This window comes from Physeter macrocephalus, chromosome 14, assembly GCF_002837175.3.
Source record: "Physeter macrocephalus isolate SW-GA chromosome 14, ASM283717v5, whole genome shotgun sequence".
NCBI classification, from domain to species: domain Eukaryota; kingdom Metazoa; phylum Chordata; class Mammalia; order Artiodactyla; family Physeteridae; genus Physeter; species Physeter macrocephalus.
This window is the reverse complement of record NC_041227.1, coordinates 91,533,209-91,548,644: the sequence shown is the minus strand read 5'-3', so window position 1 is coordinate 91,548,644 and position 15,436 is coordinate 91,533,209. Positions and strand designations below refer to the sequence as shown.

At 44.4% G+C, this 15,436-nt stretch overlaps 1 protein-coding gene across 1 annotated transcript; it reads right to left on the bottom strand.

The window, feature by feature from the left end:
• Positions 1 to 5,963: 5,963 nt before the first annotated feature.
• Positions 5,964 to 10,874, bottom strand: NCBP3 (nuclear cap binding subunit 3). Its single transcript, XM_028498153.2, has 4 exons — positions 9,565 to 10,874; positions 7,895 to 8,056; positions 6,831 to 6,993; positions 5,964 to 6,364 (listed from the first exon to the last, which is right to left on the bottom strand). Exons 1-4 carry the CDS (start codon positions 9,710 to 9,712, stop codon positions 6,256 to 6,258), a joined length of 582 nt encoding a protein of 193 aa, XP_028353954.2. The 5' UTR covers positions 9,713 to 10,874; the 3' UTR covers positions 5,964 to 6,255.
• Between the last annotated feature and the right edge of the window lie 4,562 nt (positions 10,875 to 15,436).

The window sequence follows — 15,436 nt, the reverse complement described above, 5'->3', positions numbered from 1 at the left end:
GCCGCCCAGTCCATGGTATTTTGTTATAGCAGCCTGAGCTGATTAAGACACTGGGCTACCTCCTAAAAAATCTCCCAGGTAAGACGCAGAATGGTGTGTGTGCATACTGGGGAAGGGGGGCCGAGCGGGGAAGGGAGAGGATCTCCTGCTCGTTTCAGAACGGAGGGCTGGGGAGGGGGTGTTGCACTGGCTCGTGGCACCAAGGGTGCAGGGGCTTAGGCCTCTTGCTTGCCCCCAACTCCTTCCCGTCCAACTTGCTCTCCTGATGCTCCTCGGGAAAGCTCAGCAAAGATCCCAGAACTCACATTAGCACTAGAAGGAAACCTGGAGGTCATCCCACTTGAGCCCTTCATCTGACAGGCAGGGACACTGAGGTCCCAAGAAGCGAAGGGACTCGCTTGGGTTTTTTTTCAAGTCTGCAGATGACACAGAACGAGTCCCCAAGGCTCCAGGCCCAGCCCCAACCGTCACCCCATTTGACCTCCCCCCAAAAGACATTCTACCTGAGCAAAAAAGTGCCGTCTCCTGCTCACAGGCCCTCTGAGGACGCATTGAACACATGACAGCCGCAGGAAGAGACGGAAAGGCCTCGTCACCTCTCCTGTCGATGGTGTGGTCCCTTGCTCTAACCAACACTGGTCCCGAGGCAGGGGTGACACAGTCTGAGGTAACACAAAATCTCAACTACTGAAGACTCTGTCATCCAGAGGGGGCCTCTGGAATTGCTCCAACAAAACCAGGTAAGAACCCCGGGTGCCGGGTGCTGACTTTGGTGGGTTAAAGACCACCCATACCCTAGAGTTGTATTTATAGCAGAGCAAAAGCTCACTGCAATGCCTCACAGCTATTTGAAATAAGCTTTTGAGCCAGCATTTCCCTAACTGCTCCCAGGAACATCCAAGTTCTGTGAAACGTTCATAGAATTTCATTTTTTTTAAAAAGGCTACAGTATTATTTTTCTTCTAAGATTTATTTTATAAACATGTAAGAAAAGTTCTACATTATTATTGGCCAGGCTACACAACAACAGTCTGCCTCGAAGCCAGTATGCTGTTCTCAAGATCATCAAAGACATTCTGTCCTTTTAGTTCTTCAAAGAAAACAATGGTTTGACTTCTAATTTACTTCTTATCGTGTAAGATTTAAAAGCGAATACTTGTACATCAACTTACTTGTGCAGCAATTAATTAATCTGTGAAGCCATCATTTGCGGTTAACTTTAATCCAAACTGCCTGTTAGCATTTCACCGTAACTTTAAAACTGCTCCGCCTGACAGCGGGAAGCCTACTTTAGGCAAAAGAGTTGTTGCCAGGAACGAGTTCTATTTCTTTGTGTCTTCTTTGGACTGCTGTCACTTCCTCACCAACTGGATCAGATGCTAAGAATCGGCCCAGCAGTCTCTCTTTGGGGCCTCCGATCCACCCGCCGGCTTCCCTTCTTGGTCTCCTGGGTGCAGGTGAATGCTTTCTAAAAAATATTCTGGATTATCTACATGACTCTCCAGCAAATTCTTTATAAAGTCATGTAAGCTTCAGCTCAGATATAACCAGATCATCAAAATCTGAATTTCATGGAGGTCTACTTAATGAGATTCTTTCTTATGCGAGTACAATTTATGCACTTGTGAACAACCTTCTTCTTTTTTGAATCTGGTAGTCTCTGCTAGAAGCAGACTAGCCTGCAGACAAAGGTGCCAGAGCTGGGTTGGGTTCCCACAATTCATTCATTTGCCAAACACTTTTTAGGCACCATTTACTCTGGACTGGGCTGGTAGGAGGAACAGAGATAACAACATGAAGAAGCCTGCTCACAGGGGCCGCTAGCAGGGAAAACAAAACATGAAAATAAAGTGTTGTGTGTACAAGGCAGAACCACGAGGACTACTAGCCTGTAAGAGGATGGCGGGGCTTCAGAGGATGGGGCTGTTCCAGCATCTGGGGAATTCACACATCCAGCTATGTGTATAGGGGATCTGCCAGGTGCCAGGCACGGCACTCGGACCGGGCAGCCCCATGACCAAGCCAGATGTGGCCCTGCTCTCACGGAGCTCACAGTCTACCAAAAAGACAAAGCAGGAAGAGGGAACTGCGATCCAGTGTACCGGTGTGCTGGCTTGAGGGGGTACAGAGTTTTGGCATTACATACATGTTTCACTTAGGCAAACATAATGGTATTCGTCTGAAAAAGTGAGGAAAAACAAAAAAAGACAAGGAAAACAATTTTAAGTCATTTGGGCCATTCCATCTGCCCCTCCGCTCCCTGAGCAGACAGGCAGGAGGGCCTGAGGTGAGCCTGTGCCCCTGCTGCTCCTGTGGCCTGTCTCGGTTCCCAAGAGCCTCTTCAAAAGCGAACTGCTCGCCTGAGTGTGAGTCTAACACCGACAAATAAGTGTTGCTTGCATAACACGGCCCTATGTGCAGGCTAACCACTTCTCCTGGTGCTCAGCTAAAGAAACTGTGACCCATTCCCACACAGGCAGGAGCCAGCCGCACTGCACCTCGCGATAATGGTCTTCAACATGGCGCCTTCCTCAGGGTGTCCGAAAGGAGTTTTGATTACACTCAATTTTTATCCTAGGCATGACTTTATAACCTAACCCTGGAATGTAACAAGACTCCTTCGTGGCAGTACCACAGGACCTATAACAGGGCCAATAACCTTGCTCTGGAAGTTGCAGGTAGCTTCCTGGAGAGGTTTATAAGTCCTTGAGGATGAGGGAGAGGAGAAGGCAAAGCTGAAGTGGGATGAGGAGAGGACCAGGGGGTCACCGGGGGGAGGAACAGCACTGAGCAAAGTCTGGGAGGCTGGTGAGATCGAGATGCCTCCAGGAAACCAGTAAGCAGAAAGTAGGGGAGGATGGGGAGAAGAGGCTAGAGATACTGCCAGAGGCTAGATCTTGACCAGCCTTGTGAGCTATCAAAGGAGTTCAGAAGTTATCCCATCGGCAATGGTGATGCTTTTAGGCAGAGGAGGAATAGGAATAACCTTTGTAAGAATGTTCATCCTGAAGCACATGAAAAGGCACCCAACATCATTAATCATCAAGGAAATGCAAATCAAAACCATAATGAGATATCAATTCACATCAAAAAATAACAAGTCTTGACAAAGATGTGGAAAAATTGGAACCCTCATACGTTGCTGGGGGGAATGGAAAATGATGCAGCCACCTGGAAAAACAGTCTGGCAGCTCTTCAAAAGGATAAAGATAGAGATACCAGAGGACCCAGCAATTCCACTCCTCGGTATATAACGCAAGAGTAATGGAAACATATGTCCATGTAAAAACCTGTGCATGAATTTTCACAGCAGCATTATTCATAACAGCCAAAAAGTAGAAACAACCCACCGGTCCATCAACTGATGAATGGATAAACAAAACATGGTATATCCATACGATGGAACGTTACTCAGCAATAAAAAGAAACGAAGCACTGCTATATATAACCACATGGATGAACCTCGAAAATATGTTTAGTGAAAGAAACCAGTCACAAACAGCCACAAAGTGTATGATTCCCATTTATATGAAATGTTCAGAATAGATAAATCCATAGAGACAAAGAGTAGTTAGTGGCTGCCAGTGGGGAAGAGGGAAAATGGGGTACTGCGAATGGGTACAGGGTTTCTTTTTGATGATGAAAATATTCTAACATTGATTATGGCAATGGATGCACAACTCTGTGAATATACTAAAAGCCACTGAAGTGTGCACTTTAAATGGGTGAACTGTATGCTATGTAAATTATATCTCAATAAAGCTGCTAACAACACCGAAAGTTCATCCCAGCTGCCGTGTGCAGAATGGAGAGGGAGAGACAGGGGAGGGGAACCAGCAAAGAGGCTGCTGCGGGGACGGAGTGGGAGAAGACAGTTTCTGACCTAAGGCGAGGGACTCATGGGGTCAGGCTAGAGGAGGCCAGGGGAGGAGAGGTTCCATTGTGTGCTGGGCTCCACAAGCTCTCCTGGGTAGTTGGCACCTCTCCCAAGGTGGAGAGTGGAAAACAGAAATGAGGTATCTGTAATTATTATCAAGCAGCAAAAAAGTTAAAAATCTCATATGTGTAAAGACTAAACCGACTGTCCATCATTGCTCCCCAACTCCCAAGAAAGGGCCTGGGCTTCCAGAGCACTCGTAAGATGCTGCAAGATCTGAGTGCTTGAGTGGGCTGGAGAGTGAGAGGCTAAGGCCAATAACTTGGGGAAATAAAACTTAACGTCTTTAAGGGTAATTTTCTGGGCTCTGCGTGTTTGTGAGAACTGCAAGGCTGCTGAAGTAGGCATTTTTCTTGGTCACGTCAGTTTTAACTACACACCACCGCCCTTCCTGAAAGTCTTCCTTGATCCCTAGCAAAAGACTGGTGGGGGCTGAAAGGCCATGGGACAAGTGGGCCTGAACTACTGGTGGGAAAGGGTCATGACTGGGAAACACAAGGGAAAGTCTGAAAAGGAGAGTTTTCTGAACACTGCAGAGAGCATGTCAGTGGGGACCTGACCACAGGGACCTCTCTGTCTCACTGGTGGCCCAGAGACTGGAATGGGGTGGGGGTAGTCCCATCCACAACCTCACGCACCCCCTCAGTTGTCTCCCTGACCCTCCCTGCACCTGCCGCAGACACTGGTGCTGGCCAGCCCACTGCAGCCACCGCTCTGGGACAGCAAAACACCATTAAGACGCACCAACGAAGCCAGCAGCTCTGGTACCAGCCCATTCATTTGCTAGAAGGGGAAACTGAGGCCCAGGCCCACGGAGCAGAGCCAGGGGTCGGTGTCTCTGACTCTACAGCCCCTGCACTTCTCACTTGACCAACCGCCCAGACCCTGGCCCCTCCTCAAGAACCTGGTTCTCAGCTGTGTGCTTCATACGCAAAGAGCTGAGAAGCCTCAGAAACGTTAGGTCTCAACTGGCAGAGAAACCAGAACCTGCTCTTTCCTAGAATCCCATTAGGAAGCTGAAACATATCATGGTTACATGCTCTCATCTTTCTACAGGGAGGGAAAAAGCAGGTTAACCAACAAAATATGGACAACACAGTTCTTGTTGCAACTCTCAAGTCTCCCCGCCCATGCTCTCATCTTTCTACAGGGAGGGAAAAAGCAGGTTAACCAACAAAATATGGACAACACAGTTCTTGTTGCAACTCTCAAGTCTCAGCTGAAACATATCATGGTTACATGCTCTCATCTTTCTACAGGGAGGGAAAAAGCAGGTTAACCAACAAAATATGGACAACACAGTTCTTGTTGCAACTCTCAAGTCTCCCCGCCTTTCTTTATTAAACAAAGCGTTCGTTCCGCCCTCCATCGCACCACACTGCAATCAACTAATCATGTGACCATTAGCTCAGGCACGAGCAAAGATCTCTAGAACCCTGAGCTGCACTGGGTGCTGAACATACCAGACAGGTGAGGGGTGGTGACATCACACAAGCAACACAGGCTTTATTCTCTTTAACTCCTAAGCTCTACTGAATTGAAGTAAAACACTATTTTTAAGCCTGCAGAGGAATACAACACTAAATACTTCAAAATAAAAATCAGACAGGAAGACAAAATAATCTACCACCTTCTCATGGTAAAATAATCTGAAAGGAGTTTAGAAATAAATGAACTAAAATTTCTATAACTACTATCTTATTTGCCAGTTTTGAAGAAGTCTTCAAGTGCCAGAACTTGGATACAGAAAGAATAAATATCAGTGTATCACTTCTGAAGTGATAGTAAATGACAGGTTCCCATCTCAGGTGGATGGGTTTTTTTCCCTACAGCGGCCAAAAAGCAAGTTAAACTCTATGTACAACAGACAGACTATACAGTTGGGATCATTTAAAAATAATGAGGCTCCCCTCTTTGCCTTCTTCCAAAGTATATAATATATATTTAACAGCACATAAGAAGACACCACTTGAGCTTCCCTCGTAGCCAACAGGAAATATTTTCACATATAAAAATTAAAAATTTAAACTTTTAAATCATTATTTTTTTAAACATAATACAGATTTAAAAATTGTTCAACATTAACCCATGACCCCACCCCTAGCACAAAAATCCACCCCAAATCCCAAAGTCACAGTTTTTTGTTCCTAAAAATCCCACAGCACTGAACTTGATCTTCACTTCAAGCTGATCGCTAACAAGGCCCCCTAACAGAAATCCCCAGGGAGGAACGAAGGGCGATCGACGCTGCGGCTCTTATCTACCTGGGCGGCACGGGTGCACCTCTGAGGTCAGGTCCATGAGACTCGGCCCCCACACTAGGATCCTGGAAGGGTGAGCTGGCAGCTTGCCTCATCTTCCCCCTCGAAGGCTGTCCAATAAGCACCTGGGAATTGACTTTTCTTGGGAAAAGGGTGCTGGTAACAGCTGTCAGGGCCAAGGCAATAGTGAGAAGTTCAGTTCTCTGCTCTTTGGATGAACTGTGTAAAACATTTCTTTTAAAAGACACAATGTTAAAAATATTAAGAAAAATGTCTACAAAATCTGGAGGGCTGCCTTCTCCTCAAAGGGTAAAGCTTGTGGGGTGGTGGGAAAAGAAATGAGGGCCCAGAACTATAACTCTGCAGCAAAAGATTAGATAGATGCCCTTCAAAACATGTCACATTCTTACGATGTCTTGCTGAAGTAGCAAGAGCGGAGGGTGACCGCGTGAGCAAGAACGGGAGGGGCGCCAACTCCCGCATGGGGGGTTCCTACTGTGCACCCCACCCTGCACAAGAATGTCAGGCTTTAGGGCAGCCGCCTTGGGCCCCAAGGGCATCAGGACTCTGCCTCTGAACCAGAGCTGCTTTCCCGACTAACTTCAATCTGGAGAGATGGTAAGTTATCTAACCGGCTCTTCTTTTGGCGAGACTGTTCTTTCTCCTTAATCAGAGCCCCCCACGCCCTTTGCAGCTCGGAGTCATCTTCCTCTGTGCCGGGCGCCCTGTGATCCACTTTCTTCGTGTTCTTTTCTTTGGTCTTGGGTGCAGATCCTAAGCGAGTCCATAAACTACCTGTTTGGGTGAGAAGGCATTTCAGCTCTGGCAGTCGATGCTGAGAAACAGGGGCACTGGCAACACCTGACGTGCAGGAAGCACGGGGCGGGGGGTGGGGGTGGGGGCCGGCGGGGTGGCAGCGGGCTGTCCGTGGCACCTGCAACCATGGTGCAGCCTTGGGCAGATCCTCTCCTTTCCCTGGCTGCAGTCCCCTGCCTGCAGACTGAGAGAACTGGACCCAACGGGAGATTCTCTCAGCTCGGGGATATGCGCCCCCGGACCCCACCCTACCCCATGCTAGGCACATCAGAACCACCTGGGAGGCTGCTTATATACACCTGCCCCTGCCTGGTGAGACTCACCATCCCGTCCGTGAACAACTTCATTCTGCCGGGACTGGGCCACTCCCACATCTTCCCAGCTACAACATTCTGCAAACTGATGGGCCTGCTACACTGTCAACTTTCAGATTCTGCCCACTCTCCATTAATTTTTCAAATATTAATATTTAACAATAGAGAAACACAAAGAATTTCATAAGATAGCCACTCTGTAAGGCAATTAAAAGTTTTATTTATAAAAGCTATAACAATGTGGAAAAATGACTATGATAAGATGCTATACGCAAATAGTAGTATATGTATATGGGCAAAGACTGGAATAGCATGAAACTAAAAAGTATTTGTGTCAAACAGAAAGAATCAGGGGTGAATTTTTTTTCCCATTTTCTAAATTTTCCACACTGTTACCATTATGATGACGATGACGATGATGACGATGACTATAATGAAAGAGGAAAAATAATTTATTTTTGTCATATGCTGTTTCCTGCCTTCTGCTAACAAAGTATTTCTGTGCTACACCCATTGTCTCTGCTCTTACCCAATTCCCTTCCCCAGCAGTTTTCAGTGTTACCAACCTGATTTCTTCTCCCGAGTATCAGAGTAGAGGCCTTTAACATCTTGCCTGGGAACACCTAGCCTACTATGTACATCAGAAAAGGGCTCTCTGCGAACAACTGGGTTACTACTAAAAGCCTTTTCCGGAGAATGTGGTCTTTTTCCTAATCGCTGGCGTATATCTAGAAAAAGAAAAAAAGTACTACCGTGACAACGTGCATATGCTTTGCTATCTGTACTGTCAACCTGAGATCTCTGCAGGACCTGGTACCAAATCTCCCTGAGATTTGGACATGCGCTGGACATGGGGCCCAGCACAACCAGGCTTTTAAGAGCCTTCCCTCTACAAAGTCTGGATTCTCTGGGAAAATTCAAATGAGAATCCCCACGGGCTCGCAGGGGGAAGAGAACCTTAGCTGACTGCTCCAGAAAGGAACTTCTCAGGCAGAACTGTCTGCTTTGTGTTTTCTGTAGTAGAATCAAGCAAAGCAAATAATTTACGAACATTTCGGCTGACAAGAAATACTGCAAGCTCCCTGAGGACAGAAGCCGCAATCTCTGAACATATAAGAAGCTCTCAATAAACTATTACATTGAACAACAGTTGTAATGAGACTGACAAAAAGCAAAGGATCAACGAAAGATGTCCCAAATCAAATTTGTTTTTCCTCCAAGCCCCCTCCCCACCTCCCACCGAAATCTCCCTGTCCTCCTGAGCTCCCTCTCACAATAACAGCAACCACAAAAACACATTTATTAGCAAGTCCCTGTGCTGGGCTTTCACCCACCTTGCCTATGCTCTCTGAGGACAGCACCCCCATCTTTCAGCCCCTCAGGCCTGAGCCCCTCGGCTTCTATCCCTTTCCTCCTGCACTTCCTAGTGCTGAGTCTTCTTCCTCTCCAAGGTTGACACTGTCATCAATTCTACCTCCACTGTCCCTGATCTAGCTCAGGCCCTTGTTACTTACTTAACTCTCTATCACACCCTACACTACCACCAAGTTACCTTTCTAAAATAGATATAAGATCAGGTTACTTCCCACCTCAAAAAAATTAGCTTTGCCAACTGAGATCCTACTTCCTCTCCGAGGCCTCACTCCACAGCCACGTGCTCTGAGAAGCATCCCCCAACAGATCTTCCCCCAACAGACCCACCTCCCCTCTCCGCTCCCACAGGCCACTGCGTACAGTGCCCTAACACAGCACTTACTCCATTCTGCTTCAGGTGGAATTACCTGAATGTGTGCCCTTAAGTTTTTCCATCTGAGTTCTATGATGACTTTGCATCCCCTGCAAAGACTTCTAACACTCCCAGCACCTAGCCCTGGCACATAGCAGGCATGGCCAAGTACCCACTATATGCGTGCTTGCACATATAAACTAACCAGTTCAAACTCTTAACCATTTATACAACAACCCGACTTAATTTCTATTATCCTTATGTATAAAGTATACCAATGACATACAGAGTAAAATAATTGTTTGGGACAAAAATATTGAAAATGAGTATTGCAAAAGTCTGATTAAATTTCATGTCCTAAGTTCCAATGCCTAACCCCAAATTCAGAAGTGATGAATCAGGACAACTAAATTGGTCTGTAAACGACAGCGTTTTATCCAAGAACCTATCCCTGTCTGCAACTGCTTTTTGGAACTCGGAATGAAGCCCAAATACACAACTCAACAATACCTGTTTTAGTACTGCTGCCAGGTGGCCGTGGACGTGTGTGTTGACGTTTTTCATCTAACAAATGTCGGACATCTGCAAATTTCTCAGGTGTTAATTTGTTACCAATTCGGTTTTTTATATTGCTTGTAGATAGAGTATCTGCCCTCATGGAGTTCCTTTAAAAACGGGGGTGGGGGAACAGTAAACCAACTTGAACTGTGGGATAACACTCATACAACAATCTCATACACTCTGGAAAAACAATTTAAGAAAGCCGATCTAACATGGCCAACACTCACTTACAACACCATAAACCAGTAATTATTTGCTTACAAAAGCCACGACCAGCCTGCTGTAAAGAGGCTGCTTGGGACGAGCAGGCCCCTGAGTCTTCCGGAGTGGTTTCCACACACGGCAACTGCGAGCTATCGCAGAGCACGTACCTGCGAGCCCTCTCCTCCTGGGACAAACACTAAGTAGAGGCCTGCAGAGGGCTGAAGGCCTCTGCTCACCCAGGCTGTGATCTGGCCGTAGTCTAGATACAACAGAGTCTACAACCCCTTTCGTTAAAGGACAGACGTCTCTGCCAAAGACCTCTCCCACCACGTCAGGGGACGAGTTCCATTATTCTGGCAGCATTTGCCACTGGAAAGTTCTCTGAAAACTAAAAATAAGGATGTGAACAAGGCCATACAAACCAACCAGCTTAAAAGTTTTTTCTTCCCTTTTCCCAAACACACCATCAAGAACTCTTAGAGAGCACCCCAGCCTCGAGCCCTCTCTGAGCCATGCATACGCGATCTGCCCTCAGGAATCGGCTCAGCTCCACTGGTCATCAAAGAACGCATATTAAAATAACTGTATTTTTTCGTCCATGAATAGCAAAAATCAGAGTGATAATACCTAAGGTTGGTGAATTATGTAGGCAACAGGTGGTAATTTGAGTAAAACCTTTTTGGAAGGAAACTTAGCAACATCACATTTTAAAACACGTGCCTTGTCTTATGCAGTAACTAGAATTTATCTAGTTGGTGCAACAGTAATAAAACAGAAATCCAGGGAATCCCCTGGCTTCCCAGTGGTTAGTGCACCGCACTTCCACTGCCGAGGGCCCAGGTTTGATCCCTGGCTGGGGAATTAAGATCCTGCGAGCCGCATGGCGCAGCCAAGGGAAAAAAAAAAAAACAGAAATCTCCATCAATAAGGGATTGGTTAAATAAACAATGACACTTTCAAACAATGGACTATATACAGTTGAAAAAATAGCAGATGTCTACACTATATTAAATGGAAAAAGCATATGTCAAAACAATATAAACAGTATAACTGAATTTTTGTACAAATATAGCTATAATTTCTCTATGTGTTATGTATACACATAACACTAGGAGGAAAGTAATTCACCCAACTGCTAACAGTCGTTCTCTTAGAAGAGGATGAGATTACAGGTGACTTCACTTTCTATATCGTCTATAGTTTTTATAACAAGGATCACCTCTTGTACATTAAGAGGAAAAACCAGATGTTTTTATTCAAATTCTACAAAGGACTGAAATTAGAAAAGATAAAAGTGGATATAAAATTAAGAGGTATTAAGAAGAAGTTAGTAATTGGTATTAAGAACTTACTAATTTTTTAAATCAAATTAAAAGCTAGCACTGATAAAAAGAAAAAATATTTTTACCTGATATTTTTCAACTGAGATTCCACTTCATCGGCATACATCGTCATTTTCATGCTCTTCTTTGGTGAAGGAGTGGAAATCATTTTCAGTTCTAGATCATAGTCCATTTCATCCGAGTCTGAGCTGCTGGCATTTTCATGCTCTTCTTTGGTGAAGGAGTGGAAATCATTTTCAGTTCTAGATCATAGTCCATTTCATCCGAGTCTGAGCTGCTGGCACTGGACCGCTTAGATGTGCTCCGCTCCCGGGTCTGCTTGAGGGCTGGGAGCTCCTCGTGGTACTCCACCACCACCCTGTCATCAGCATCCATGTCCTGGTCCTCCTCTTCTTCCTCCTCCTCTTCCTCCTCTTCAATGGGTTCCTCAGGAACATTCACTAGTCCTAAGGAATTTAACCAAAAAACATTAGGAAAAGCCCTAAAACTAACAAATCCAATTTTCTATTCTACATCAGTGACCTTTTTAAAAGATGGGATTCCCATCCTTAGAGTTTATTGGGACATTATCTATAATAGCACTAATCTGGTTACCGTTCTGATCCCTACAACAAAGAATGTCTAGGTAAAGTATGAACTAGCAGTCTGATGCAATATTACAAAGTTATCTAAAATACAGACCCTCATCATTATTCACAGATTCTGTAATTGTGAATTTGCCAATTTTATTTGTAACTCCAGAATCAAAACCCATGGCACTTTCGTGGCCATTTGTGGACATGCATAGGAGCAGCAAAAAATTTGAGGCACCAGCCATGCATGTTCCCAGCTGCGGGCAAACAAAGCCACATCTTTCTTGTTTCATCTCGCACACTGTAAACAAGTGTCCTTTTTGCAGTCCAGTGAGTGCTAATTTTTAACATTTTTGTGGCTTTTATTGGTGACTTCCCTGTTTAAAATAGCCTCTGAGCATAGTTCCAAAGCTGTCTAGTGTTCCTAAACACAAGAAGGCTGTGATGTGCCGTATGGAGAAAATACGTGTGTTAGATAAGCTTTGTTCGGGCATGAGTTACACTGCTGCTGGCCTTGAGTCCAATGTTAATAAATCAACAGTATGTAGTAAATAAGGTGTGTTTAAGCAGAAACACACATCAAACAAGATTGTATATTGATCAGTTGACAAAAATGGTGTGATTAGAGTCTCTGAATGGTTTTCAGTGATCACAGTGACTTTATAGAACATAACCGCCATGAATAATGAAATGTACCTTTAAAAGTCATGGATAAATGCTTGTAAGTGGAATGCTTGAAGCAGAATATAAAATATATGTCCACAACAGTTATTATAGTATTTATTGTGAAAAGAGACAAAGGAAAAACGTAAAATGAAATCAGTTGTTAATCTTGGAGTGCTAGAATTAGGGGCAATTTGTTTTTTAATTTCTTTAATATGAATATAAAGATTATATAATGAAAATATCTTAAAGTAACTGAAATTGGAAAAGCCTAACTGTGTATCAGAAAAGTATGTGCGTTAAGATGCAGATTTCAAATATACAAGTTTGGATATTCACATTAAATTAAAATGTAGAGATTTCACCGCTCCCTGTCCCTATTACAACGATAAATGTGTATGCATGTTATTCTGTGTTTGTATGCTGACTTGGCTGGTTCTACAAAGCATATAGAAGATTTTCACAGATCAGATTCAAAATAAAAACAAATCTTTATAAAACATAATGAAAATGGTTCTTTCACAATAAGCACCAAAAGGAAGGAAGGAAGGAAGGGAGGAAGGGAAGGGGGGGGAAGGGAGGTAGGGAGGGTGGGGGGAGGGAGGGGGAGAGAGAGAGGAGGGGAGGGAGGGGGGGGGGGGGGGGGAGGGGGGGGGGGGGGGGGGGGGGGGGGGAGGGGGAGAGAGAGGAAGAGAAAAAGAAAAAAAAGAAAAGAAAAAAGGAGGAAGAAACAAAATGAAACCCACGTCATGATATCCCACTTTACTGAGGCATTCATGTGCACAAGCCAATAAGCACAGAATGCTAAACATAGCAGCTTATTTTCATCAGACAAAGGAACGATAAAATCAACTCATCCAACAAAATAATTAAAAAAATTTTTTTTCACGCAGCTTTTGATATTAATAGGAAAATTAGATTCCTAAGAAAAGTTTTAATTTTTCCTACATCTTGCCTTTATTGTTAGAACAGCTTTTATAAAATCATTTGACCTCTTTGTATGGGCAATTTCAAATTAATTGTGACTTGACTTACTTTCCTATCTGTTGGCAGAGGGTGAGGGCAAGGAAGAGAGGATGATAAAGTTTGGAACCTTAAGAGACTGTATTAAGAATAAAAATATGATTTCAGGAGCCAAACATGTGTCTACCCAAGAGCTGAGCAGGCAACTACCGGAATGTCGGTGTTCATACGATGTCAAGCCAACGTCGTCCCCAATCAGGGTTCTCTTCTTGATCACATCCCGCTGAATGCGACGGGAATGGTATCTTCGCTTCCTGCAACATTGCCAAAATAAGCACAAAATCAAAAACCAACAGGAAGGGCCTTGAAATCCACTAGTTAATTTCAACTACACCCTGACACAATGTTAGGTGCTGAAACAGAGATATTTCACATGAAACTGAAAGTCAGCATTCTCACACCATTTACCACAGTTAAAAATCTTGAATTCTTTCTTCTTGTCTTCCTTCACGTCCACACATGGTGTTGACATTCCACTGCAGAATACCAACTGAAGGATTATGAAAAGCTTACGTACTATTTAAACTATTGTATTTTAAGGTTTTGGACTCACCAAGAATTACTAAGAATTCCTTTCATGCCTCCGTAATTTGGATTCCCATATTTCATGTAATACTGACTTCTTCTCGCTGCTCCAAGTTCCTTTTTGTCATCTAAAAATTAATAACAACAGTTACCAAGGATTTCCTGTGAGTGTGAAGACAATGTTGAATGGTTTTTTAAAAAAAAGGAATGTTTTTCATGGCTGGGATCAGATCAGCACAATCTGCCAACAAAAGGGAAAGATGCACTATAAACACTCACTCTCTGAATGCGGGATCAGATCAGCAGAATCTGCCAACAAAAGGGAAAGATGCACTATAAACACTCACTCTCTGAATGCCTCCTCACACAGCGCCTTGTGGAGGGGGTGGAGCAAAATTCAGAGATGAGGGAGGTGAAGCTGCTGTTAGGGAGCTGACTTCATAGAGAAAATACTATTAACAACAATACAATATACTAGGTTCCAAGAAGCATAGGAGAGCATCAGTTATCACCAGTGTTCAGGAATCAAAAAGCCTTTTAGAAGAGGTGGCATTTTCACTGCCCCCTGAAAGATGATATTCATTTCTGATTGACAACACTCCAATAACACAGAATCAGGGTCAAAGAAACAGATTATACATAGGTCCATATATCTGGCAAACCATTTTTTTTCCAGTTTACCGTGATGTTCCTTAAAATGGCTTAAGGAAAACAGCACAGCACCATATATCCAGAATGCACACAAATGGTCCCTCGAATAAGTAAATGAAGAAAAGACCCCATTTATCAAGTTAAAATGCCAGTTAACAGGAAGAAAAGGTGGTCAGTGAGCACACATATTTTCATAATATAAAGGTCTCTTGACAGCTCCCTGGGCACTCACTGAACGCAACGGATGAACACCAATGAGACCGTACCCAGTGCTAGAGATAAATTTGGTGGCACAAACCAGAATGTGCACCCAACAAAAAACATGCCCACCAGCTCCTTGGGGAAATGGCTGACTCCAGATCCGGGGCAGGGAAAGTACAAGTTGAGTCTGGCAAAACAAGATGTCTTATTGTGCCATAAAGTAAGAAAGAACTCAAAGAATCATGAAGGCATGTCAAAAGAACACAGTTTGCAGAGGCTCTACTGGCCAAATCCAAAATAATTTGTGAATCAAAATAATGATAGACTGGATGATAACCCACTGAATAAAACTCCATGAATCTAAACTGGTATAAGTAAAAAAGATAAGTAAATACATAAACAAATGGGTAAAAAGGGAAAGCTCTTCCTTACAGCAGACTGCCAACTAAAATGAGAGAGCTAAAAAGTCATCAGTGGGGCTTCCCTGATGGCGCAGTGGTTGAGAGTCCGCCTGCCGATGCAGGGGACGCGGGTTCGTGCCCCGGTCCGGGAGGATCCCGCATGCCGCGGAGCGGCTGGGCCCGTGAGCCGTGGCCGCTGAGCCTGCGCGTCCGGAGCCTGTGCTCCGCAATGGGAGAG